This window comes from Gorilla gorilla, chromosome 17 (assembly GCF_029281585.2).
Source record: "Gorilla gorilla gorilla isolate KB3781 chromosome 17, NHGRI_mGorGor1-v2.1_pri, whole genome shotgun sequence".
Lineage (NCBI taxonomy): Eukaryota > Metazoa > Chordata > Mammalia > Primates > Hominidae > Gorilla > Gorilla gorilla.
The window spans coordinates 92,169,050-92,195,510 of record NC_073241.2 but is presented as its reverse complement, the minus strand read 5'-3'; the positions used below and the strand labels follow the sequence as shown (position 1 = coordinate 92,195,510).

General features: G+C 40.2%; 1 protein-coding gene across 1 annotated transcript in view; it reads right to left on the bottom strand.

Moving 5' to 3' along the window:
- The window catches only part of PHLPP1 (PH domain and leucine rich repeat protein phosphatase 1), a 260,131-nt gene that overhangs the window by 108,724 nt on the left and 124,946 nt on the right, over nucleotides 1-26,461 (bottom strand). The window contains exon 4 of the mRNA XM_031003733.3: nucleotides 5,437-5,603. Within this exon, the coding sequence (XP_030859593.2) occupies nucleotides 5,437-5,603 (167 nt within the window). The remainder of the gene's footprint in view (nucleotides 1-5,436; nucleotides 5,604-26,461) is intronic.

Here is a 26,461-nt window from a genome sequence, read left to right as displayed (position 1 = left end):
ATGAATTTTTTTTTTTTAACTTTTATTTTAAGTTCAAAGCTACATGAGCAGGTTTGTTACACAGGTAAACGTGTGTCATGAGGGTTTGTTGTACATATATTTCATCACCCAGGTACTACGCCTAGTATCTGTTAGTTATTTTTCCTAATCCTCTCCTTCTTCCTGCCCTCCAGCCTCCAATAGGCCCCACTGTGTGTTGTTCCCCTCTATGTGTCCATGTATTCTCATCACTTGACACCCACTTATAAGTAAGAGCATGCAGTATTTGGTTTTCTGTTCCTGCATTAATTTGCTAAGGATAACAGTCTCCAGCTCCATCCATGTCCCTGAAAAGGACATAATCTCACTTTTTATGGCTGCATAGTATTCCATGGTATATTAAGTACCACATTTCTTTATCCAGCCTATCATTGATGGGCATTTGGGTTGATAGTCTGGATGAATTCTAATGCACCATTCTGTTCTAAGACATCAGGATTTGGCAGTATGATAGAAAGTCTTTGATGTTCTATAATAGAAGTGCAAAAGTCAACACTTCTGTGAAATATGCAAAAATATTTCCCAATAATTTCAAACCTCAGAACACACTGATTGATGATAGTTCATGATGGGTAGCTCCAGAAACAAACAAACAAAATGATAATAATGATTATAACCTTTCAGCCAAAAAGAAAAAAAAAGCATATTAACTTTACTGTTGTAGTGCCAGTACAACTTTTTATTTTATTTTTGAGACAGGTTTTCCCTCTGTTGCCTAGGCTGGAGTGCAGTAGTGTAATCATGGCTCACTGCAGCCTCAAACTACTGGGATCAAGCAATCCTCATGCCTCAGCCTCCCCAGTAGTTGAGACTACTGTGCTACTATACCCAGCTAATTTTTAAATTTTTCTTTATAGAGATGGGGTCTCATAACATTGACAGGCTGGTTTCAAACTCCTGGTCTCAAGCCAGCTTCCTGCCTCAGTTTCCCAAAGTGTTGGGATTATAGGACTGAGCCATTGCATCCAGCCAGTCCAAAATTAATAACAATACATAGAGCATATAAAACCTAAGCTTAAGTATTTTGCAAACAAATCAGTCCTACCATTTGTCTTTAGTGAAAATGCGAGACTGAAGACAGAAAAATTATGTTTAAAGAACTGTGGTATACCTGTTATTAGATTCTAGTATCAGCTGTTTTTGAGGTTTTTTCCTGCAATTTAGACTAATCCTACTTATTCCTGTGAACCAACCAGTGATCTCTGCTGCTGCTCAGAAGAAATAAAAGGGATGGGTAATGTAAAAATCCTGATCAGTATTCTAATTCTGGGCAGGTACTGGAATCAGCTAGGGACCCCATATCAGCTTGGTTCCACAACAACTGCCTAGTTAATAGAAAGCCTTCTTATTTAGTTTACTTGGGATAATTTTACTTATTTTGTTTTACTGTTGTAGAATATATTGCTGTTGTACTCTTTGTGTAGGAATGCAGATAAGCTTACTGAATGTTTTCTTAAATTGAACACTTACTATTCTTCCAGATAGCACCTCTTGTTGGAACTCACTGTTATCAATGGCCCTCGCCAGACCTACGCTTTGTGACTGACCTCCTCTCTACCTTGAATACAAGAGGCCCTCATAGTTAGGCAGGAATATCATTGTCCCTATTCAGCCTGAAGAAGTTACAGAAGATGGATCTTCATTCCTCTACAACCCTTAGGATTAAAGATCTCCTTATAAAAGGGAGGGGCAGCCAGGCGCAGTAGCTCACGTCTGTAACCCCAGTACTTTGGGAGGCCGAGGTGGGTGGATTACCTGAGGTCAGGAGTTCGAGACCAGCCTGGCCAAAATGGTGAAACCCTACCTCTACTAAAAATACAAAAATTAGCTGGGAGTGGTGGTGGGCGCCTATAGTCCCAGCTACTGGGGAGGCTGAGGCAGGAGAATTGCCTGAACCCGGGAGGTGGAGGTTGCAGTGAGCCGAGACTGTGCCACTGCACTCCAGTCTGGGCAACAGGAGTGAGACTCTGTCTCAAAAAAATAAATTAATTAAAATAAATAAATAAACAAATAAATTTTTAAAAATAAAAAAATAAAAGGGAAGGGGGAAATATGTCAGAGGCATTCGAACCTGAGTGACTCCATCTTGAATAGGGGCTGGGTAAAATAAGGTTTACCCCTACTGGGCTGCATTCCCAGGAGGTTAGGCATTCTTACTCACAGGATGAAATAGGAGGTCAGCACAAGATACAGGTCACAAAGATCTTGCTGATAAAACAGGATGCGGTAAAGAAGCTGGCCAAAAGCCACCAAAACCAAAATGGTGATGAAAAGTTGACCTCTGGCTGTCTCACTGCTCATTGTATGCTGATTATAATGCATTAGCATACTAAGAGACACTCCCACCAGCACCATGAGCTTACAAATCCCATGGCAATATCAGAAAGTTACACTATATGGTCTAAAAAGGGGAGGGACCCTTAGTTCTGGGACTTGGCTACCCCTTTCCCAGAACACTCATAAATAATCCACCCCATTGATTATATTTAGCATATAATCAAGAAATAACCATAGGCTGGGCCCGGTGGCTCATGCCTGTAATCCCAGCACTTTGGGAGGCCGAGGTGGGTGGATCACTTGAGTCCAAGAGTTCAAGACCAGCCTGGCAACATGGTGAAACCCCATCTCTACTAAAAATATAAATTCTAGCTGTGCGTGGTGGTGGTGCATGCCTGTAATCCCAGCTATTTGGGAGGCTGAGGCAGGAGGATCACTTGAGCACGGGAGGCGAAGGTTGCTGTGAGCCACCACTGCACTCCAGCCTGGGTGACAGCAAAACAATGTCTAAAAAAAGAAAGAAAGAAAAGAAGAGAGAGAGAAAAGAGAGAGAGAGAGAACCATAAAAGTAGCCAACCAGCAGCCCTTAGGGCTGCTTTGCCTATGGAGTAAGCCATTCTTTATTCCTTTACTTTCTTAATAAACTTGCTTTCAATTAAAAAAAAAAAAAAGAATACCACAGTGATAACTTTCATAGTACACATCAGCTACAGGGGACAATCAGGAATTGCTGGAGCAAAATATCCTTATTAGAGTCTTGATTGCCTATGTAATTAATTCACTGCAGCACCAAACTGTCCCAGTTGTCATTATATTCTTCTCTATTCTTTTCTTCCGGGCAATATTAACAGTAAAAATATTCTTTAAAAAAATTGTAATGCCAGTTTTACTTAAGAATGTCCTTGATGACACACGAAAGTTATTTCTTATTACATCTCAACCCCTGAGTATATGTCTTTTTAATTTTCTGGGTGATAAAATAGGAAGTACACAAAAAACACTTCTGGTGCACACTGAAGTATGATAGTTATCTCAAGGAAAACACTTATCTGATGATGTGAGCTGTGGGCCAAACCAGTCGCTATTTATAGAGAACCCCATTTTTACTTGAAAGAACAACTGACAAACTATTATTATTCATACTTGGGTATTTGGCAGACATTTTCTCAAAAATGAAGTGAGAAGGCTGCTTACCAGAAAACAACTGATGGCATGTGCTGCCAATAATGGCCTTCAAATTTCTAATGAAAAATTAAAGTTTTGGAAAACTCGTTTCCACAGTAAGCTTAACAACATCCCAATACTTAAAAGACTTTACTGATAAGATCAGTGGTGATATTGGCTGGGCGCAGTGGTTCACACCTGTAATCCCAGCACTTTGGGAGGTCAAGGTGGGCAGATCACTTCAGGTCAGGAGTTCGAGACCAGACTGGCCAACATGGTGAAACCCCATCTCTACTAAAAATATAAAAAAATTAGCCAGGTGTTGGGGGAGCGCCTGTAATCCGAGCTACTTCAGAGGCTGAGGCGGGAGAATCACTAGAACCCGGGAGGCAGTGGTTGCAGTGAGCCGAGATTGTGCCACCACACTCTAGCCTGGGCGACAGAGTGAGACTCCATCTCAAAAAAAGAAAAAAATAAAAGATCAGTGGTGATATTAACAAATGTGAATTCTTAAAATTCCATAATAAAATACATTAACATTTGGAGTATCTGTGTTACACAACGAAGTAGTACTCTCCAAATGACCAACACTTAATGCAATAAAGTGATGCATGGGTAAAGAGTCAAATCAAACTGCAAGTCAGATCAATGGATCTTACCGTTAAAGAATTCAAAAAGCTCACGAATAGGGTTTTAGATTCCATTTTAGAACTAACATTTAAGAAATGACCACTTGTCAAGTTTTGGTATAGTATCAAGGAAGGATATTCACAATTACCTGAAAAGACAATTAAAATACTCTTCCATTTTCCAATTACATCCACAAACTTTATAAGCAACTATTGGATTATTTTTTCTGGATGTTAAAAACCATAAACAGAATCACAATGGTTATCACATTTTAATTCCTAATCATATCAGTCATGTAAAAACAAATGAACTAGCAGTTATTTATTTAAAAGTTATACTCTTTGCAGTTACATAGTCTTACATATTTGCAACAAATATATAAGTATCAAAGGTTTAATTTACCACAGAATGAAGACTGATCACTGCTCCAAAGAGGAAAGGAAGTGAATGTGGTAAATTCTTAAATCTGTTTTGGAGACATGCAAGTCAAGTCCCTCTCTTCTAGTTTAAACGAGCAGATTCTAGGCCAGGTGTGGTGTCTCACGCCTATAATCACAGCACTTTGGGAGGCCAAGAAGGGCAGATCACTTGAGGTTAGGAGTTCAAGACCAGCCTGGCCAACATGGTAAAACCCCATCTCTACTAAAAATACAAAAATTAAGAGGGCGTGGGCGCCTGTAATCCCAGCTACTCGGGAGGCTGAGGCAGGTGAATCACTTGGGCCCAGGAGGAGGAGGTTGCAGTGAGCCGAGATCATGCCACTGCACTCCAGCCTGAGACAGAGCAAGACTCTGTCTCAAAAAAATAAAAAATAAAGGAGCAGGTTCTATTTATTTAACATGTGACTCCTGAAACCCACACACTAATCACCCAGATGACACGATGTAAGTTGATTTAAACGCTGGTTCTTAAATTTCTAAGGAAATACCTTTTTATGGGAAAAAATGACCTTTCATAAATTTCAAAAGAAACAATTTAATCTGAACAAACACCTGAAGTTCAGAAGTAACACACCAAATGTTATTAATTTTTTGCAGATGCATTTTTAGATAGGAATAAAAGTTGTTTAAGGAGAATTGTTCTTACACAACTCTATCCAGTTAATAAATATCATAAATCATTAGTTTCAAAAGCAAGAACCTTAAAAAAAATTTCAGATTGAGAATTGGTAATGTCTTCACTAATAAACAAAGTCCTATTACCCTGTTATCTGAAGGAGAAAGTTTACACACTAGCTTTTTTCGTGAGAATATTCAAGAGATAACAAGCAGAAGTTCATTCTGCCCCCACCCCTTCCTAACGATCTACCCATTTCTGCAGGCTTACCTTTGCAGTTCATTAAGCCCCCTGGCAGCTGGAAGGCTAGGGTTCTGCCTTAGGAAGTTTTGTTTTAAATTGAGATGAGTGAGGTCTTGGCTGTAGAAGAGGTTGGCAGGCAGATGTTCCAGGCTACAACATGAGAGGTCCACTGAGCTAATGCGCTGGGATGCAACCTAAAGGGGGATAAAACTTAATTTTAATACCATCCATTTATCCTATAACTACTTTCTATGGATAGAAATAAGATAATCCCAATTTGGAATAGATATTCTATGAAAGTAGCACTGTTAGTCCAAATATAAACCAACAAGAATATTCAGTCATGTGCCGCATACCAACCTTTCAGTCAATAATGTACCACACACAGCAGTCCCACAAGATTATAAAGAAGCTGAAAAAGTCCTATCACCTAGTGATATGGCAGCTATCATAATGTCATAGCACAACACACTGCCTTCTATGTTTAGATACACAAATATTTACCATTTTGTTACAACTGCCCACGGTATTCGGTACAGTAACATGCTACACATGTTTGTAACCTAGGAGCAATAGCCTAGGTGTGTAGTCGGCTAACACCATCTAGGTTTGTGTAAGTACACACTGATGTTTGCACCATGAAGAAACTGCCTAACAACACATTTCTCAAGATATATCCCTGTCATTAAGTGATGCATGTCTGTACTTAGTATTTGAGCCAAGTACTTTATAAAAGCAGGAAAATGTCCCTGCCTGGAGGGTATGTACAGTAACCTAGCATAGGAGACAGGCTGGAAAGAACATAGATTATTCCATCAGGTTTAGTGATATCAGTAATCTCCAATGCAGGAGTTTTATTCCTGAAAACATAAGGAATAATTCTCTCCAACAGAAAGAGAATTCAGAGCTATCGAGTAAATACACAGTCAAGAGACAGATACTAAGATCTAAACTGAACATATAAAAGCCATTGTATATACTGATTTAAAATAGCACAAATAAAGAAAAAGACCAAGACCTTTACACTGACCTTGTACACATCTTCAATTAATGGTATAGTAGAATCAGATTCCATTGCCTCTCTGCTACAAACTTTTCAGGCTGCCTCTCCCAGTTTCAGTGAAATGCTTATAAATTCATTGTGCTTTGCTTCATGTAAGTATTTTATGTAAAACTTATTTTATGTCTAAATATTTATCCAGATGTTCAATGCCTTCCTGGTTAAATGACTCCTCCCACGGCCAGGATCTCAGGGCTAAAGACCAACTTTTATGTGGGAAGCAGAAAACACACTGACCACTCCGTATTTCTCAAATGCTCTTCCCAATATTGTAGGTAACACAGTGCCAATTTATGCTAAAGCACATGGCTTCAGCCCCACTTCCACACATCTTGGTTTTCTCTCCTCACAGAGGCAATGGGAGTATAGTTCTAAAACTTTGGTTAATTCTCCCTATTTACCTTTACCAAAGCTTTAGGGCAGAAACTTCACTGCTTCTCTGTGATCAGTCAGATCTCTTTTTCTTTTACCAAACCCCAGGTTTCTGTTCCTAATTACACAAGGCAGTAGAACGTAGTCCTTAGGTGTATGGTTCTGAGTTCAGTGTCCAGATTCATAGCCCAGCACCACCACTCAGGAGCTGAGATAACTTGAATAGATCACTGATCTAAGATCCAGTTTTCTCATCTGTATAACACATATAAAGATGGTACCTACTTCTACATGCCTGGCACAGAAAAAGCACTCAATAAATGTTAACTGCTATTACTATTACTAGTACTACTACTAACACTACCATTTCCAAATCAAATCATTCACATTTTATTTTTTATTAAAAAAATACTTTTAGATAATAAAGTAGGGGCAAGGTCTTGCCATGTTGCCCAGGATGGTCTCAAACTACTAGGCTAGGTTGATCCTCTCACGTCAGCCTCCCAAAGTGCTGGATTACAGGCATGAGCCACCACACCCAGCTTCATTCACATTTTATATTCACTAAAATTCATACTCTCCTGATGCTAAAAGTATCCAGAAGTAAATTCTTCTAAGATATGTTCTGCTAGATCAGGTATGGTGGCTCACATCTGTAATCCCAGCACTTTCGGAGGCCAAGGCAGGTGGATCATTTGAGGTCAGAAGTTCCAGACCAGCCTGGCCAATATGGTAAAACCCCGACTCTACTAAAAATACAAAAATTAGCTGGGCGTAGTGGTGGGTGCCTGTAATCCCGGCTACTCGGGAGGCTGAGGCAGCAGAATTGCTTGAACCCACGAGGCAGAGGTTGCAGTGAGCTGAGATCGTGCCATTGCACTCCAGCCTGGGCAACAGAGAGAGGCTCTGTCTCAAAAAAAAAAAAAAAGGTTCTGCTGATGGAATATTTGAGCTTAGGAGAAACTACTTTGCACACATGAAAGCTAAAGGTATACTGGGGCGAGAAAGGCTGGGCAGGACTTATCTCTAAAGACTTTACCAAGAAAGTCTGAGTTTGCATTTTACCAATTTTATCTTTCTGTGAATTTTCACCATTAAATAAGAAAAAGAAACTTCCAAACAGGGCCAAACCACTCATATAAAGAAAGATGTAAAAAGGGATAGAATGTTAATGGGCCTGAAAGTAGGTGCAAAAGCACCACGCCACACAGGATTCCTACGGCATTCATAGGAAGTGGATGGGAACCTGTTTATAGAAAGTGAGTTTGAAAGCTCTGCTAGTTAGTGGAATCATTCATTCAAAAATATGTGTTGAGAATCTACTTAATGGTGTGTGGCAGGCCTTTTATTTCCTGAGACACAAAAGGAAAACAAGACAGACACAGTCTCTGCCCTGAATGAGTACACATCAAGAGGAGAGGGTAATTAAGATACTACATGATAACTGTTACAAGAATAGGAAGTGCAAGGACACAGAACAGAATCCCAGGGGTCAGAAAAGGATTCCCAGAGGATGTAATGTCCAAGCCCAAACTTGAAGCCTCAGTAGAAATCTGTGTTTTTTGCCCCAAATTCTTTCTCCTTCAAACTCATGATCCTAAGGGGAACAGCAAACAAAGTACCCAGATGCTCTGGATTCGTGGGTAAGCATGCACTCCAGGTCTGAGCAATCTGAGTGTCCTATCTGCTGAAGCCACAGACTGATCCAACAGGTGCTAGCACGGGACCCAAGCTAGGTTAATCAGAGGACTTCTCTCGGATTTACATATTCTGAAACCAGGAGAGAAAGAGAACCAGCTGCTTAGAGCTGCAGTTAAAATGAAGGAACTAGATCCATATGTATCAATCTGACTTGATACAAATGCAAACTGCAGCATAACACATTCCATTTATGAAAACAATTTTTAATACAATACACACACACCTCCATATATTAGATGGATGAATAGTTATATGTGCAATATATACCATGAGATCATAAATTTCTATTGTTTTAAGCCACCAAGGGTTTGCTAATATATTACAGCAGCCACAGGAAACTAATGCAACCCTTCTTTATTTTTTCCATTGTACTTTTCATTTTCATTCATTCAACATGTTTACTGAATATCTACTAGAGGTGCCAATTACTGTTCTAGGTGAGCCCTTAATATACTTCAGAAAACAAAATGAAGATCCCTCCCCTATTAAGCTTTCTTTACAAATAAATAAATTATATGTTAAAAAAAAATTGGTAAGCACTACAGGGGAAAAAAAAAAAACAGCTTGAGAAAGGGGGTCAAGACTGCTGGGAAGGTGGTGGATTGTAATTTAAATAGGTTAGTGAGAGTGGTCCCCACTGAAAAGACCACATTTAGAAAGGAAAAACAGGAGAAGTTGGCTGATAGGATTTATCTGGAAGAAGATGCTGCCAGGCAGAGGAAGTACCCAGAGTTAGGACCCTTAGAGAAGCATGCCCTAGCTAGGCATGGTGGCTCATGCCTGTAATCCCAGCACTTTGGGAGGCTGGGGTGGGAGGACTGTTTGAGCCCAGAAGTTCGAGATCAGCCTGGGCAACATAGTGAGACCACCAACTCTACTAATAAAAAAAATTTTTAATTAGCTGGGCGTGGTGGTGCGTGCCTATAGTCCCAGCTACTTGGGAAGCTGAGGTGGATGGACCACTTGAGCCCAGAAGGTCGAGGTTGCAGTGAGCTTTGATCATACCACTGCACTCCAGCCTGGGCAATAAAGCCAGACCCTGTCTCAAATTGGTAAAAGGAGCACACTTGGCATGTCCGAGGGACTTGAGAACACTGATAATAAGGAGACAGTGACTGGCAAGGAGGTCAGAAGGTAAAGGGGCAGGGGATATGGGGTAAGCAGCAGATCCTGTGGGACCTTCAGGCCTTGTAAGGACTCTGGCTTTTAAGGTGAGTGAAATGGGATGTGTGGAAAGGTTCTGAGAAGTGTGAGGTGATCACCAACATATGGTCGGTGCTCCATATCCACTGGGGATTAGCTCCTGGACCCCAGCAGGTACCAAAATCCACGGATGCTCAAGTCCCTGACATAAAATGCCATAGTACACTCAGCCCTCCGTGTTGGCAGGTTTTGATCCACAGTTAGTTGAATCTGAAAATGGGAAACTCGCAGTAAGGAGGGCCTACTGTACCATGGAATTTTCTTATTTTTTCTCCATCTTTGTCTCTAGATTGTAAGCTCCATAAAGGAAAGGATTTTTCTATTTTGTTCACTGATATAACCCCACGTTGAGTACTTGGGAGGACCCTCAAAACATCTTGCTGGAAGAATGGCCAGAAGATGACCTTATACCTCCTCCTTTCTCACCAGGCGACCTCTGCATCTAGTGCATCCTTTCATTTGGCAACCACTTTGAAGAAGACAAATTCCATTTCAAATGAAGCATCCCACTAAATACTCCCTTTGGACAACTAAGAGAAAATGATTTAACATCAAGTTGTATTGGCTTCCTTTCCTCCTTCTAGACCGTAAGCTGTTTCTGCTGGAAACAAGGAGGAGGAAACCACATTAACGAGGCTACAAGCAACGGCAGTCCTGTGTGAGCTATGTAGAACTAGGAATGTCTATCGTGAGAACATAAATTCAACATGTTAATATGGCCACTAGACAGTGAGCTGCATAGGTGACCACAAAAGCTACCACTAGCTACACCACTGCCCAGTCCCATAAGCTGCAACAGAATGGGAGATTTAAGTGCTTCTACTCGGAGCAACCTGGGCACATCAGGGCTCTACCACAAAGAGAGGAAAGCACTCTACTTCGAAGGTATGGCTTGATTCCCAAATGAGAAAACTACCAGCTGGGCTATCCAAAGAAACTGTGACCCACCTACACAGCAGCTATTAAAACTGAGATCCTGCCTGAAATAAGAAAGACCTACATACATAAAAAAAATTAATCAAAAAACCACATGTGCACACCTCAGAGCAAGTAGCCTTTAGTATTCTAGCATTTTCCTTTTCCAAGTAACAATAATAATAGTTAATATTTAAGTAGTGCCTTCTTTGTGATAGGCACTCTTCCAAGAGCTTAAGATACAATATTTAGCTTAATCTTCACAACAACCCTGTGCAGTAAGAACTTACCCCTGTTTCAAAGATAAAGATTAAACTGAGTCACAGAGTGTGCGCCCAAGGCCATTTAGTTTAAAAAGCAGCAGGATCAGGCTGGGTGCAGGGGCTCATGCCTGTAATCCCAACACTATGGGAGGCCGAGGTGGGTGGATCATTTGAGGTCAGGAGTTTGAGACCAGCCTGGCCAACATGGTGAAACCCCTTCTCTACTAAAAATACAAAAATTAACCAGGCATGGTGGCAGATGCCTGTAATTCCAGCTACTCAGGAGGCTGAGGCAGGAGAATCACTTGAACCTGGGAGGCGGAGATTGCAGTGAACCAAGATTGAGCCATCACACTCCACCCTGGGTGACAAGAGCGAAACTTCGTCTCAAAAAAAAAAAAAAAAAAAGTAGCAGGATCAGAGTTTGAACAAGAGCCAGTACTATTAACTGTATGCCATCAGGTCAAGACCTGGATCTCACCAGAAGGGAGGCTTCTCTAATCCCCATCATAAAATAACATAACTACAGCAAAGAAAATTAGATGTACTCCTCAGGATATGTTTAAGCCTTAGAAATGAAGACAAGGTGGTCAGAGACAGTGAGTCCTCCTCGGGAGAAGCAGTAGAGACCATCTGCTGACCAAATACAGATTTCCGAGGAGGGGTGAATCCCCATGGGGCATTATTCCTTGACATCATAGGCTCTGCCCACTCCAATTCCACACAACTTATCCAACTGGGCAACAGTGATGCCATCCAGTGAGCACCTAATCAAAATTTTAAAGGTTACAGGAAAAGTATAAGAGGTTATAGATATTTGGGAAGTGAAACAGGCATATATAGAAAGTGCCTCAAATCTCTGTTACAGAAAGCTTCTAAAGGATCTCAGAATATAAATTCCTTTTGGCAAAAGCTACTGTACTTATAACCACAGACAAGATAGTTGAAGGCACAAAGGTGAGGTCCACACAACTTGACATACAGGAGAAAGGGCACCAGCTTAACAGTATGTGGGGTAGGTAGGAACAGTTCTACTTACTAGCAACGTGACTTTGAATAAGTCACTTCGCTTACCTGTCCTTCAAGTTTCCTTATCTCTAAAATAGACTAAGTCCTGTCTTATAGACTAATAGACCTGCCCTGATCACGTCAACAAGTTGCTGCAGTAATACCATTTTATTCATTTTAAAAAATCAGGAGAGGCTCTGTAGACCCAGTATCCCCACAGCAATGTCTACCACTGCAAGCAATAAAAGTCTATAAAACAAAAAAGACTACGATGTAAGCCAATGCTCTCGTCGTTGAGCAGTTATAAGGATAAACTGCAATCAGCCAGACCATCAATGAACTACAAATGAAGAGATTCAAGTTGTGATCAGTTGAAGGTAACTGTGGCATAGAAAGTCAGTTTTAGTCTGTATTAACAATAACAGGCTGGGGGCAGAGGCTCACGCCTGTAATCCCAGTACTTTGTGGGGCCAAGGGGGGCAGATCACCTGAGGTCAGGAGTTCAAGACCAGCCTGGCCAACATGGGGAAACTCCATCTCTACTGAAAATACAAAAATTAGCTGGGTGGGGTGGCGGGCACCTGTAATCCCAGCTACTCAGGAGGCTGAGGTAGGAGAATCGCTTGAACCCGAGAGGCAGAGGTTGCAGGGAGCCAAGATTGCGCCACTGCACTCCAGCCTGGGCAACAACAGCGAGACTCCATCTCAAAAACAAAACGAAACAAGAACAAAAAAAAAAAAAGAAAAAAGAAAAAAAAAATTAAGGCTAATTGAGTTAGTAAATTAAATGGGACTTTTCTACCGCGATGGACACACCCTGAGAGATACATCAAAATGAACATAATTTCCAACTACCTGCTCAGGTGGTCTCTTTTTTTCCCAAATGACTTGTAAATATACATAAGGGAAGGAGGGTTCATTTGGTCCTCAAAATATTTCCTCTAAAGAACACTGCACTATAAAAAATGCTAATGTGAACAACAAAATTTTCAGATGACTCAATGGGTGGCCACACATTTCTAACATACAACTCAGCTTGACACTTTCCTAAGTCATTTCTTTGCCTATTATTAGGACCCTTATGACAAAAACGTCCCTCCTCTGAGTGTAGCTGGGTTGCATTTGTAAACCAATCTATCTGTCCTATCCTTACCCTATCCCTGCCACACTTTCAAAATTCTCATCTTCCCTTGCAAGAGGACAGTACTCTGCATCATTCCCATTACTCTTCTTGGTTCAGTTAGTGGATAATCGTCTTTCACAGGCAAGGGAAAATTCACAGTAACATTAATGTGATGATTTTGCCCCGTCTATACTTTAGTAAAGTTGTATTCACCCTTCTTATGTGCATGGCATGCTCAAAATTAACCAGAATGACTCTAAAAGGCTTGGTCAAAGCAGCTGAAATACCACAAATAATTCTGCTTGTGTGAAGTGAAAGACTGCTGTCAACCTGCTGGGCACGGTGGCTCACGCCTGTAATCCCAGCACTTTGGAAGGCCGAGGCGGGTGGATCATGATGTCAGGAGATCGAGAACATCCTGGCTAACACAGTGAAACCCCATCTCTACTAAAAATACAAAAAATTAGCCAGGCGTGGTGGCAGGCGCCTGTAGTCCCAGCTACTCGGGAGGCTGAGGCAGGAGAATGGCATGAACCCAGGAGGCGGAGCTTGCAGTGAGCCGAGATTGGGCCACTGCACTCCAGCCGGGGCGACACAGTGAGACTCCATCTCAAAAAATAAATAAATAAATAAATAAAAATTAATTACATCATATATCTTCATAATGTTCCAATAAAAGCATATCAAAGCTACCAGTTTTATACTTATGAAATTCTACCTGGAATTTCAGAATCTCACCATTTCTTTTTCTTAAATGGTTAAATGAGATGGAAAAAGATATATAAGCAATAAAATATGGGCCAGGCACAGTGACTCATGCCTGTAATTTCTACACTTTGGGAGGCTGAGGCAGGAGGACCACTTGAGTCCAGGAGATTCAGGCCAGCCCAGACAACACAGCAAGACCCCATCTCTACAAAATTAAATTAAAAAATTGGCCAGGTGTGGTGGCACGTGCCTATAGTCCTAGCTACATGGGAGGCTGAGGTGGGAGGAATCCTTGAGCCCAGAAGCTTGAGGCTGCAGTGAACTATGATTGTGCCACTGCCCTCCAGCATGGGTGAAAGAGGGAGATCTTGTCTCAAAAAAAAAAGAAAAGAAAAAAGATTACGCAAATTATACAACACTTAAAATGATTCGAGGTAATGACATAGCAAATCAATGAATACAACAGGAAAATCCAGACAGGCTATCATCAATAGGTTAAAAATGAGAGATGGGCTGGGAGCAGTGGCTCACGCCTGTAATCCTAGCACTTTGGGAGGCCGAGGCAGGCAGATCATGAGGTCAGGAGTTTGAGACCAGTCTGACCAACATAATGAAACCCTGTCTCCATTAAAAATACAAAAATTAGCCGGGTGTGGTGGCGCACACCTGTAATCCCAGCTACTCAGGAGACTGAGGCAAAAGAATCTCTTGAATCCGGGAGGCGGAGGGTGCAGTGAGCCAAGATCGCACCACTGCACTCCAGCCTAGGTGACAGAACAAGACTCCGTCTCAAAAACAAATAAATAAATATGAGAGATGGTATTCTGTGAGGGCAAAAGCATGTGGGAGAGGTAGGATCTATGATTTTAAAATGATAGGCTATGAGGTACCTGTTAAAATATAGTTAAAAGACCCAAAAATAAGAGTATGGAAACAACTGCAGGCTGGGGAAGAAAACAAAACAAAACAAAATCCCTGGCTCACTGTTCAAGGACCAAGCTATAACAATATTTAAAAAGCCAATCAAGAGAACTCCAGACCAAGAGATCCTCCAAGGTATCCTCAGCTCTCTTTGCCAGCAGAGGTGAGGGGATGGGGATGAGGAGGCAGCATGCGCGGGGCCATCAAGCTAACCTGAGTGAATCATTCAATAAACATTTGTTATTTGCCTTTTATGAACCAGGAACTATACCAGGTACTGGAGAGATGCAGTCTTTGTCTCCAAAAGCTTAGCCTCTTGAGGACACACACATCTAAATAACTGTAATTCACTAAAGAGGATGCAGCAGTGCCATAAGAGCACACACAGGGCCAAGAACAATCCTCAGAGCTCCACGTCAACAGCATCAGTGCTGACACAGTCCCCTCCCTTGACAAAATGAGCCACGTATTCACAGGCACTTCTGCTGCATTTGTCCAGTGAGCTCATCATGCGGCCAAAAGTGAAAATGTGGACTCTTTAGGAGTCAGAAGCAACAGTATAGGGTCAGAGGAGATGTCACTAACAGCTTTCCAAAATCATGAGCCACCAGTGTCACTCCAACAGTTATCTCCCTTCCACACACACAAACCCCATTGTGTTTCTCAGTAACAACAAAAAAGTAGAGTTCAGCTTGGGTGGAGATCAAATCTGAACTCAGAGTTCCTTCCTCAGTTCCTTATTGGCAAAATATGTATAAACAATCTCTTTAAAATGTTACTACCTGAGAATGTTTCTGAACGTCATGGCAGCATTCCCCCAAAGGTGTTATCGCCTTGACAAAGGAGAAATGAACCACAAAAAAACTTACATTCTAGCTTTCTATTAAAATACATAATACAAATACTATTCAAGTGGTTCTACTACTAGAAATGAACTACTTGTTTTCCCCCCCGCCCTCCCCCCTCCCCCCCGAGATGGAGTCTTGCTCTGTCACCCATCTGGGATTGCAGTAGCACAATCTCAGCTCACTGCAACCTCCACCTTCCGAGTTCAAGCAATTCTCCTGCCTCAGCCTCCTGAGTAGCTGGGATTACAGGCGCCTGCCACCACACCCAGCTAATTTTTGTATTTTTAGTAGAGACAGGGTTTCTCCATTTTTGGTCAGGCTGGTCTCAAACTCCTGACCTTGTGATCCACCTGCCTCGGCCTCCCAAAGTGCTGGGATTACAGGCGTGAGCCACCGCACCCGACCTGTTTTGTTTCTAAATACAAAAAAAAAATTGATGTTTAATTTCCAAGTCTAATATACAAGGTTCAGTATGTTTAATACAGAGTTCATAGATTGTTTTTCCAATTACTCCACTACTTCCTACTTTATAAAATAATAAATTAGACCAGTGGGTAGAAGAATTTAACCCTTCGGAGTAGGTGTAGAAAATTTAATACTCTGGGTTAAAAATACTGGGGACTCAAAAAATCCTAAGTATGTAATGGGAACTAAACTTTAAAGGATATATATATATATATATATATATTTTTTTTTTTTTTTTTTTTTTTGTAGAGACAGGGCCTTGCTATGTTGCCCAGGCTTGCCTTGAACTCCTGGCCTCAAGTGATCTTCCCCACTCAGCCTCCCAAAGTGTTGGGATTACAGGCATGAACCACCATTCACCATGCCTGGTAGATTTTTTTTTTTTTTTTTTTTTTTTTGGAGACAGAATCTCAATCTATCACCCAGGCTGGAGTGCAATGGTACGATCTTGGCTTCGCCTCCTGGGTTCAAACAACTCTCCTGCCTCAGCCTCCTGAGTAGCTGGGATTACAGGCATGTGCCACGACACCTGGCTAATTTTTGTATTTTTAGTAGAGATGGGGTTTCACCATGTTGGCCAGGGTGGTCTCGAACTCCTGACCTCAGGTGATCCACCCGCCTCAGCTTCCCAAACTGGTGGGATTACAGGCATGAGCCACCGTGCCCGGCCACCTGGTAGATATATATTTAAATTGGGCTAAACTCTCAGATTAAAAGAATCTAACTTTAAAATATAACATGACCAGATACAGATATCTGGTTAATCATATATGCTAAATTCCTGATATATCAATATTTGACCAGTTTGCAAAGAATCAGACAACAGTAGTTCCCTCACCATTGAAAACAATTCAGTCTGCTTTGAATGACTCAGAAAGCATCTCAGATTTCTTAAATAACTCTTGGTCATCATTTAAGAAGATCAATGAGCAATGTAGAGTGACTATATGCTCAAGTGTCTTTTAGCAGCATACTCCAATAAATAGACTGCCTGAGAAACTACCTTTTGTCATAGTACTGGGCTGCCTGGATTCTGCTGCCAACTCTGTATATAAAGTACTTTATTGAGATATTTTCAGTAAATCTTAGTTATTATTTAAATCTTTGTTTTCAGTCCCTTCCAACCACTGTAAAACACTGGAAGTACAAATAAGTAAAAGGAGTAAGGTAGTAGAACTTAATGCATAAAGCAGTAATTGAATGCTTTATATATCAGTTCCCTCATCTGCAAAATGGGGATAATAATATCTAAGACATATTATCTTCTGGTATTAAAAACCAACCACAGCCTGGGCGCAGTAGCTTGTGCCTGTCATCCCAGTACTTTGGGAGGCCAAGGTGGGAGGACTGCTTCAGCCCAGGAGCTCAAGGCCAGCCTGGGCAACATGGCAAGACCCCGTCTCTACAAAAAATACAAAAATTAGCTGGGAGTGGTGGCGCATGCCTGTGGTCCCAGTTACTCGGGAGGCTGAGGTGGGAGGATCACTTGAGCCTGGAAGGTCAAAGCCTGCAGTGAGCTGTAATCATGCCACTGCACAGCAGCTTGAGCAACAGAGTGAGACCCTGTCTCAAAAAAAAAAAAAAAAAATCAACAAAAAACCAACCTCATAGAATTGTTATCAGCACCTACTTCACAGGGCTACTACAAAGTATCTTGAACAGTGCTTGTCAAATGGTAAAAGTTACCAAAATGTTAGTTATTACTATGTGCATTATTGTTGTCACTATAGCATCAATTTGGTACAGTAAATAATTATATTGTTTAGAAAATATGTCAACAAGTTGAGGGACGAAAAGAGCAAAAATATTTTCTTTTAGGGCTGACCTCACAAATAAATGGGTAACTAATTCACTTTGAACATAATGTCTAAAGCAAGGAAAATAACGGTCACATACTCTGTGCTGATCAGATGAGATCTGCAAGGATGTCAACAAATCAGAGCACCCAGAAAAAAATCTATGAGATAAAGTATCTGAGAACCAAGCAACAGAAGGAATTGTTGGAATTGCCAGGGATACTTCTGCTGAAAATAGACTGCTAAGGAGCAGACAGGGCAGTGCAAGGGCACAGATCCTGGTAACTCAACAATATTGAGAGGTTATTAAATAGGAAAGGGAGTCGAATTTTCTTGTGTTTTACCAGATAGAAAAATTCGGGTCAATGAGTCAAAGCTAGAGGAAACAGACTTCAGCTCACTTATAAGGAAAAACTGTCACATCAGACACTACAGATGTTGGAAATGCCTACGGACATGGGTGGGATGGTGTGAGAGTCTGGTCTTTTCCAAATCTTAAGTCTCTGAACTAAGAGTCGTTTGTTGTTGAAGACTAGAATTCAAGGTTAAACTAAAGAATGCTTTCAAAGAAAATGTCAAATAACTGGTAGCACAATTATTTTAGAAAACTGCAGTAAATATTAATATTTGCTTCTTGTCAGCTACCTTACAAGGGCCCTTACCAATATTAAAACAACATTTTACAACTTTAAAATGCAGCTGTAAGTTCCTCCCTTGAGCCCTAGAAGTTATTTTATTAAAGATAACATTATACAGATCAAACCTGCAAGTATTTTAAAGTACTAATAACAGAAGTACAGACCCCAACCAAACTTCTTTAAGGTTTCCTGGGAAAAATTTTCCAGAGTTCCACCAAGAACACATGAGGAACACGTTTCCATTTGCTGAGGTCCTGGCAATCCACGTGGAGCCTAGTGCCTGGCACAAAGAAAAGACAGAAGAGTCCTCTCTTTCCTCCCTCCCTCTCCCCATCTCTCCTTGCTGGACAGTGAGAACAACAACTGCTAATTCCAACACAGCTGGAGAAAGAAGGGGGAAGAGATGAGAAGACAGGATGAAGGAAGATGGAAGTACATGGGATGCATTTAAAATGGTAATAGTCTAATTATACAAATGAGCACTGCTTCACAAAAACACGCTTCTTTTGTTATGAGACGATAAGCAAACTAGGTATCTTTGCCATTTGTTTAAAACTGGATTATAAAACTTTAGAGAAAATAAAATTAAATAGTTCTAAACTGAAATAACTTTAGAATTGAAGTGAAAACCTCTTCTTCAGGAATATATTAACTAGGATTTCAGAAACAAGAGCCACTACAGGAAAAAAAAAAAGGAATAGAAGGGATTAGCAGTGAGGAAATAAGACAGGTATAGATGAAGCATAATTATATCTGTAAAGAGATCATTCTATTATTTTCTACTAACTTAATTTTATGTGTAACAAAAAACTTAATACAATCCAAAATGTTACCTTCTCCCTAAATTCAAAGAAGAAGTTCTAAGTTCTCTAACTTCATAGACTGTTGCTTTCTAACTGTAACAAAGATTCCATAATGTAATTTTTTATATAACAAATCCATTACTATATTGGAAAGTTAATTATAATACTGGGTAACTTACAGTCATATTTCTACAAGAAAATGAAATGGAACTAGCAGGAAACTTACTGGCCAGCATTCATTTACTTAAGCTTTTTTTTTTTTTTTTTTCACACTTCTCAGACATGTGTGATATGATCTTTAGAGGATATCTTTGCAAACTGCCTCTGCACATACTTGACCTATCCTTCCTGAAATGAATTTACTTTTCTTGTCTTCATGGTGAACACCTATTTATCCTTAAAAGACTCAGCTTGCCCACTGCCTCCTTGAAGTCTTCCTATACCCAAATATCTCATATACTAACTCATATACTAAATTTCCAAACTTTTCTCACAAACTTTTCTTGTCACTACAGAATTGGTACAAGAGCAATCTTCTCAGGATTCATGTCATTCAGACCCACAGTTCCATTTATTATCATCTTTTTTTTTTTTTTTTTTTTTTTTTGAGATGGAGTTTTGCTCTCATTGCCCAGGCTGGAGTGCAGTGGCACCATCTTGGGTCACTGCAACCTCTACCTCCTGAGTTCAAGCGATTCTCCTGCCTCAGCCTCCCGGGTAGCTGGGATTACAGGCACCTGCCACCATGCCTGGCTAATTTTTTTTTGTATTTTTAGTGGAGACGGGGTTTCACCTTCTTGGCCAGGCTGGTCTTGAACTCAGGTGATCGACCTGCCTTGGCCTCCCAAAGTGCTGGGATTACAGGCGTAAGCCACTGCACCCAGCCCCTTCATTCCATTTAGATTCTATGGTAGGCTTGTTAGATCAAAGGGCCCTTGATTCTTCATCCAAAAAAATGGGTGTAAAATGTGAATTGAGGGTTTCCAGAAAAGCCCTTGACTCCTCAGTAGAACAGTATTGATAGCAAAAGCTTCTTATCATTACAACCTCAAAGTTACAAACTACAGCACAATCCCTAAAGGACAAGTGGCAGACCATGCTAACAAAAGGCAGCAGACTTCCTGAACTACACTTCAAGTTAAGAGGCAAAATATGGGTAAAAGATGTCTAAGTCATATTAAAGGGTTCCTTGTAATTACACCTAATAACACAAATCGATATGTTGGAAACCTCAATCTTGTTATACTAGAATGATTTGACTCAATTGATTAGTTAAGTATTCCTTGAGTAAAATCTAGACAGTAAGACACTGTTTTTAAGCAAATGAAACCAAAAGTTCAATTGTGATTCACCATGTGTCTTACTCTTTTTTAAAAGGGTGATGTTTGCTCATCATTTCATGGGATCGTTTAGCATGAAATGTGGCTCCGATTTGCCTACACTGTGCATGTTTAGGGTGCACTCAAATCATGGCAACCAGAAGTTCACTGCAGTGACTTTTTCCCTCGAGTCAATGGCCTAGAATTAAACACTATGGTTAATACTGAGAGCTACACAGCAGGAGAGATAACAGTCACCTGCAACTGTCAGCCACTGATCAACACAGAGAAAGAGACATGTAGACAGGTTCATGGCCCTCCAGGAGGCCTGAATTTACCATGCTGTTTTCATCGTCACCATGTTATAACCAACTAAAAGGTTTGAGGTCCTTGGAAGAGGTCATGCTGTGCCTTTTCCTTTTCCCTACACAAGAGAACTGGGACAATGTTGAAGATAAAATGCCTAAGATTAGACATCGTGTCCCTAACTGCAGGGCTCCATCACTTTCAATTCAGTCATGTTACTATTCAGATTCAAAATGCTGAACTTAGAAATGTGCCATGTAGTAAACTGTTCTCATTTTCATCTAGCTAATCAATATTGGAGAGCATTCCATCTGTCTAATAAAAAGTTAAAAGCGTAGCTCACAATATGCCCTTTCCACAAGTGTTGCAAATTTTCTTGGGTACCACATGCTACATCACTATTTCAGGAATAAGGTACCTGAATCAACCCTCTAATCTTTATCTGAACTGTCCATTCTTTAAAAAACACACACACATAGATAATGGTGTTGTAAAAAGAGTAATTGTAAGAAGAGTCCTCATCTTCTAGAGTTATACACACATGTGAAAATAGTTGTGAGTGAAATAATGTCTGGGGTTTGCTTTGTAATAATCCAGAGAGAAAGGGAGCATACCGATAGCCCACTGGCCAGCAGATGGTAACTGTGGAAGCCAGGTCACAGGTGTGTGGGGGTTACTACATAATTATCTCTACTTCAGAATATTGGATATTTTCTGTAATAAAGAGTAAGAAAAAAAAGGGACACAACACTAAGTCACTGACCTGAATCCACTTTTAATCTTCCATGGAATAAAGAAAAATACTTTATTTTTATTTTATTTATTTATTTATTTTTGAGATGAAATCTTGCTCTGTCGCCCAGGCTGGAGCGCAGTGGCGCAATCTCGGCTCAGTGCAACCTTCGCCTCCTGGGTTCAAAAGCGATTCTCCTGCCTCAGCCTCCTGAGTAGCTGGGATTACAGACACCCGCCATCATGCCCAGCTAATTTTTGTATTTTTTGTAGAGACCATGTTGGCCAGGCTGGTCTTGAACTCCTAACCTCAGGTGATCTGCCCGCCTCAGCCTCCCACAGTGTTGGGATTACAGGTGTGAGCCACCACGCCCGGCCAAGAAGCAGACTTTAAAGTAGAATAATATGGTGTTACAGAAGTCACTGAACTTTTAAATTAAAACTAAGACATGCTACACATTCACATGAAAGCCTAACTTTGAAAAGAATTCACAGTATCAATCAACATATCCACAATGAATGCACTTTAAAAAGTGGACCATCAAGATGGATATCCAGGTCAGCATTTCCATCAAGTTACTCATATATCTGATAGGAGCTCTTCTGCACGTTCTTGTTATTCCCTCAGCTTAGCCGTAGCCTTTTCACATCACTGCCCCTCTAACCACTTTGAAAACATGCTGGATACATGTACCTATGTTGAACAAACAGAGCCGTTTTTTACACTGTATATAATAGGAGGTTTACTCAATTTTTACAGCATGCTGTGCATTAATATTTTAGGAATGAATTTACAACCAATATTGTAATCCTCCCAAAAGAGATCTCCCACAGTGTCTACCACTAATACACATCCAAAATAAAAACTCTAAAGAGACTGCCTTGGGTATTATTTTGGCAAGCAATATTAAGTGCTAATGTTTAAAAATAGTAAGTATATAAAAGCCTATCTTGGTAGAACACATCTGATTAATAAACTATAAATTTTCCCAAAATCAAATGAAACAAATTAGAACAAAAAATAACACTTCTCTTGTAGCTGAAAATCCAGAAAAATAAACTGAAAATAAAGAACTTTCCTTTTAAATTACTTCCTTAATTCATTTTAATTTAAAAATAATGGAAATTTGTTTCTTTTTTGCCCTCCTACTCTGGGGTGGGGACAGTTACTAACAATCAGAAACTTTTGTTTCTGTTGTTGGTTTGTTTTTCTTTTAGGTCCTTATCAAAATGAATCCTTATCTAAACATCAAGATGTAAAGACTATCCATTCTGAGAATGTTTTGTTTCTCAATATGAAGAAAAGAAACTAAACATTTCCATAGTAACAGTGAGTGTGACTAAATGATATAACTTCCTAATACCTACATAGGAAGAAGAGCAGATGACAATTGAAGGGGGAAACTGGAAGCTGAAGGAGCTTGTAACAATCAGCCTTATCCATGTCAAATTCCCTGTAGGCATATATTCCCAAACGGAGCGAGATTCTAGTCTACTCTCCCTAGATGCTAGGTTAAAAAGGAAAAGGCATTATCAAAAGATTATCCTCAACACATAATGCTTAAAGAAGGGTGTGGCCATGTTTTACACAGGATTCAAACCCAAACAGGGAGTTCCTTCACCCATTTCTTTTATAATATCTAATCTCTTTTAATCAGTCCTTTACAATTCATTTGTCCTTAATTCACTAACTGTAACTGCTAAACATTTTTGAAATATGTATCTGGTTTTTAAAATTGGAGAAGGGAAAAGTACTGTATTGAAAATCTGCATTTACTAGGCCAGGGACGGTGGCTCATGCCTGTAATCCCAGCACTTTGGGAGGCCGAGGCAGGCGGATCATCTGAGGTCAGGAGTTCAAGACCAGCCTGGCCAACATGGTGAAATCCCATTTCTACTAAAAATACAAAAAAATTAGCCCGGCATGGTGGCGCACACCTGTAATCCCAGCTACTCAGGAGGCTGAGGTGGGAGAATTGCTTGAACCCGGGAGATGGAGGTTGCAGTGAGCTAAAATCACACTACTGCACTCCAGGCTCAGCTACAGAGCAAGACTCCATCTCAAAAAAAAAAAAAAGAAAGTCTGCATTTACTAAAATGTATCACCCTCTGTTCCCCACCCCAACTTCTCAGGAGGAAATCATTTCCCCAATGTCTGCCATCCTTTCCCCAAAAGGCTGCCACGGTTGTTAAGAGCAGCAAAAGGTAACTTGTTCAGACAAACTAAGACCCGTGTCTTTATCTGCTGAAAATACACATACAAATAGATAATACTTTAAAATATTATTTGACCCATCAAGGATGACCGTCATAAAATTATTTTATTGAGTTAGTTAGTTCTACTCACTTACTATGTGCCAGTATAAATCTATTATATGCATATCTCAAATAAGCCCTAAAAGGTAAGTACTATTATTATTATTATTCCCCTCATTAGATGAAAAAGTTTAAAACTTGGAACTTAGATATAGCCACATGGCTAGGAAATGGTGGAATCCATGCCTGCCTTACTTTGAAACTCAAACTCTTGACCCCAACACTACACAGCTTCTCTAATCAAAGCCTTTCTAAAAGAAGGTCTTATTCTAATTAGTTGTAGTCAATACCAGTAATCTAAGATAATCAAATCAAAGTCCCTCTGCCCTCTTGGAAATACTCAGCTCCACTTATTGTAAGTATAAAATGTATGCTGTATATGTAAATGTGTGTGAATTATTGTCTACATACAACTGCAGGGCATTTCAGCACTTTTGAGGAATACCTCATCAGTATTCCTCAAAACTGTCAAGGTCATGAAAAACACAGAAAAGTAGGCCAGGTGCAGTGGCTCACACCTGTAATCCCAGCACTTTGGTAGGCCTAAGCAGGCAGATCATGAGGTCAGGAGTTGGACACTAGCCTTGCCAACATAGTGAAACCCCGTCTCTAATAAAAACACAAAAAATTAGCCGGGTATGGTGGCACGTGCCTGTAGTCAAAGCTACTCAGTAGGCTGAGATGGGAGAATTGTTTGAACCCACGAGGCATAGGTTGCAGTGAGCCAAGACCGTCCCATTACACTCCAGCCTGGGCGACAGAGCGAGACTCCATCTCAAAAAAAAAAAAAAAAGAGAGAAAGAAAAACAGAAAAGTGAAAAACTGTCACACACTAGAGGAGACAAAAGAGAGACATGACAATCAAATGCAATGTGGTATCTTGAATTAGATCTTGAAACAGAAAAAAGGCAATGGAAAAACTAGTGAAATCCAAATAAAGGCCAGGCGCAGTGGCTCACGCCTATAGTCCCAGCACTTTGAAAGGTCAAGGCAGGCGGATCACTTGAGGTCAGGAGTTCAAAACCAGCCTGGCCAACATAGTGAAACCCCATCTGTACTAAAAATACAAAAATTAGCCAGGCATGGGCACATGCCTTTAATCTCAGCTACTCAGGAGACTGAGGTAGGAGAATTGCTTGAACCCAGGAGGCGGAGGTTGTAGTGACCCAAGATCGTGCCACTGCACTCCAGCCTGGATGACACAGCAAGGCTCTGTCTCAAACAAAAACAAAAAAATAAATTCCACAGGTTAGTTCAGAGTTATGTACTAATGATGGTTTCTTATACTTGAGAGATATATTGTGGTAATACATCTGCTAAACTGAGTGAGGGGGTTGGGAAACTATGTTTGAGAACTCTCTGTACTATCTTTGCAACTTCTCTGTAATTATAAAAGTATTCCAAAATAAAGAAAAAGTTAATAATTTAAAAGTTGATTTAAAATATCAACATCTCTATACAGAAAGAAATGTGCTGCACTTTGATCCTAGTTAGGCATTTTATTCTGAATAAAGCAGAGTGTAGGCAATTGACTCACTGCTTTCAACCCATAAAACCACTTTGATATAAATACATACAAAAGCACAATAAAAATGATAAATTATAAATATAAAAGCCCAATGGTATTTAATATCTCATCTCCTCACATTTGTAAACATATCAATAATTTTAAAACCAGACAAGTATACTTCTAATATCACATTAATTCTACATGTGAATCTGAAGGACAAGGGTCCTCTTCCCTACTTTTTCCTGCAGGAGTGCTGCCTTACACATTTAGAACCTCCATTTGTCTATTAGGTTGAGAGAATTTTCTAAGCCCTATCAACCAAAACTCTCTACCCATTGCTTCTTCTCTAAGAGGAAGAGAAACCAGCTCTCCTAAATGATATCTCATCATCAGGCTCTCCTAAATGATATCTCATCATCAGGCAATGGTTTTCACCTGGTAATTCAAATGTGGCCAGTATTTCAAAACGATTTTCTAGATACTGTTCTCAAATTTTCTCTTAACTGTTTTCCAAAGTTATTCCCTTACTCATTCACTTGACAAATAATTACATCACACAGCAATCTGAATCACACTGAACTTGGATAACAAGTTAAATTACCAATCCAAAAATATGAAAGCATATTCCATTGTAATGCTCCTGGCACCCTAGAGAGATCTTGTCATTTCAAAAACAACACCCAAACCAAGGCACTAAGGACTGCAATCCACCCCATTATTTTACACTTAATTCTCTAAATGAGATATAAAAACATTCTTACACAGGTTACCTGAAATATCAGCATTTATTTGTCTTATTTATAATGTGATTCTGGTTTACATTAAACACAAAAGTACTAGATATTATATATAATTATATATTATATTATATATATACATATATATATATTTTTTTTTAAGTCAGAGTCTCACTCTGTCACCAAGGCTGTAGTGTAATGGTGCAATCTCGGCTCACTGCAACCTCCACCTTCCCAGTTCGCAATTTTCGTGCCTCAGCCTCCCGAGTATCTGGGACTACAGGTGTGTACCATCATGCCTGGCTAAT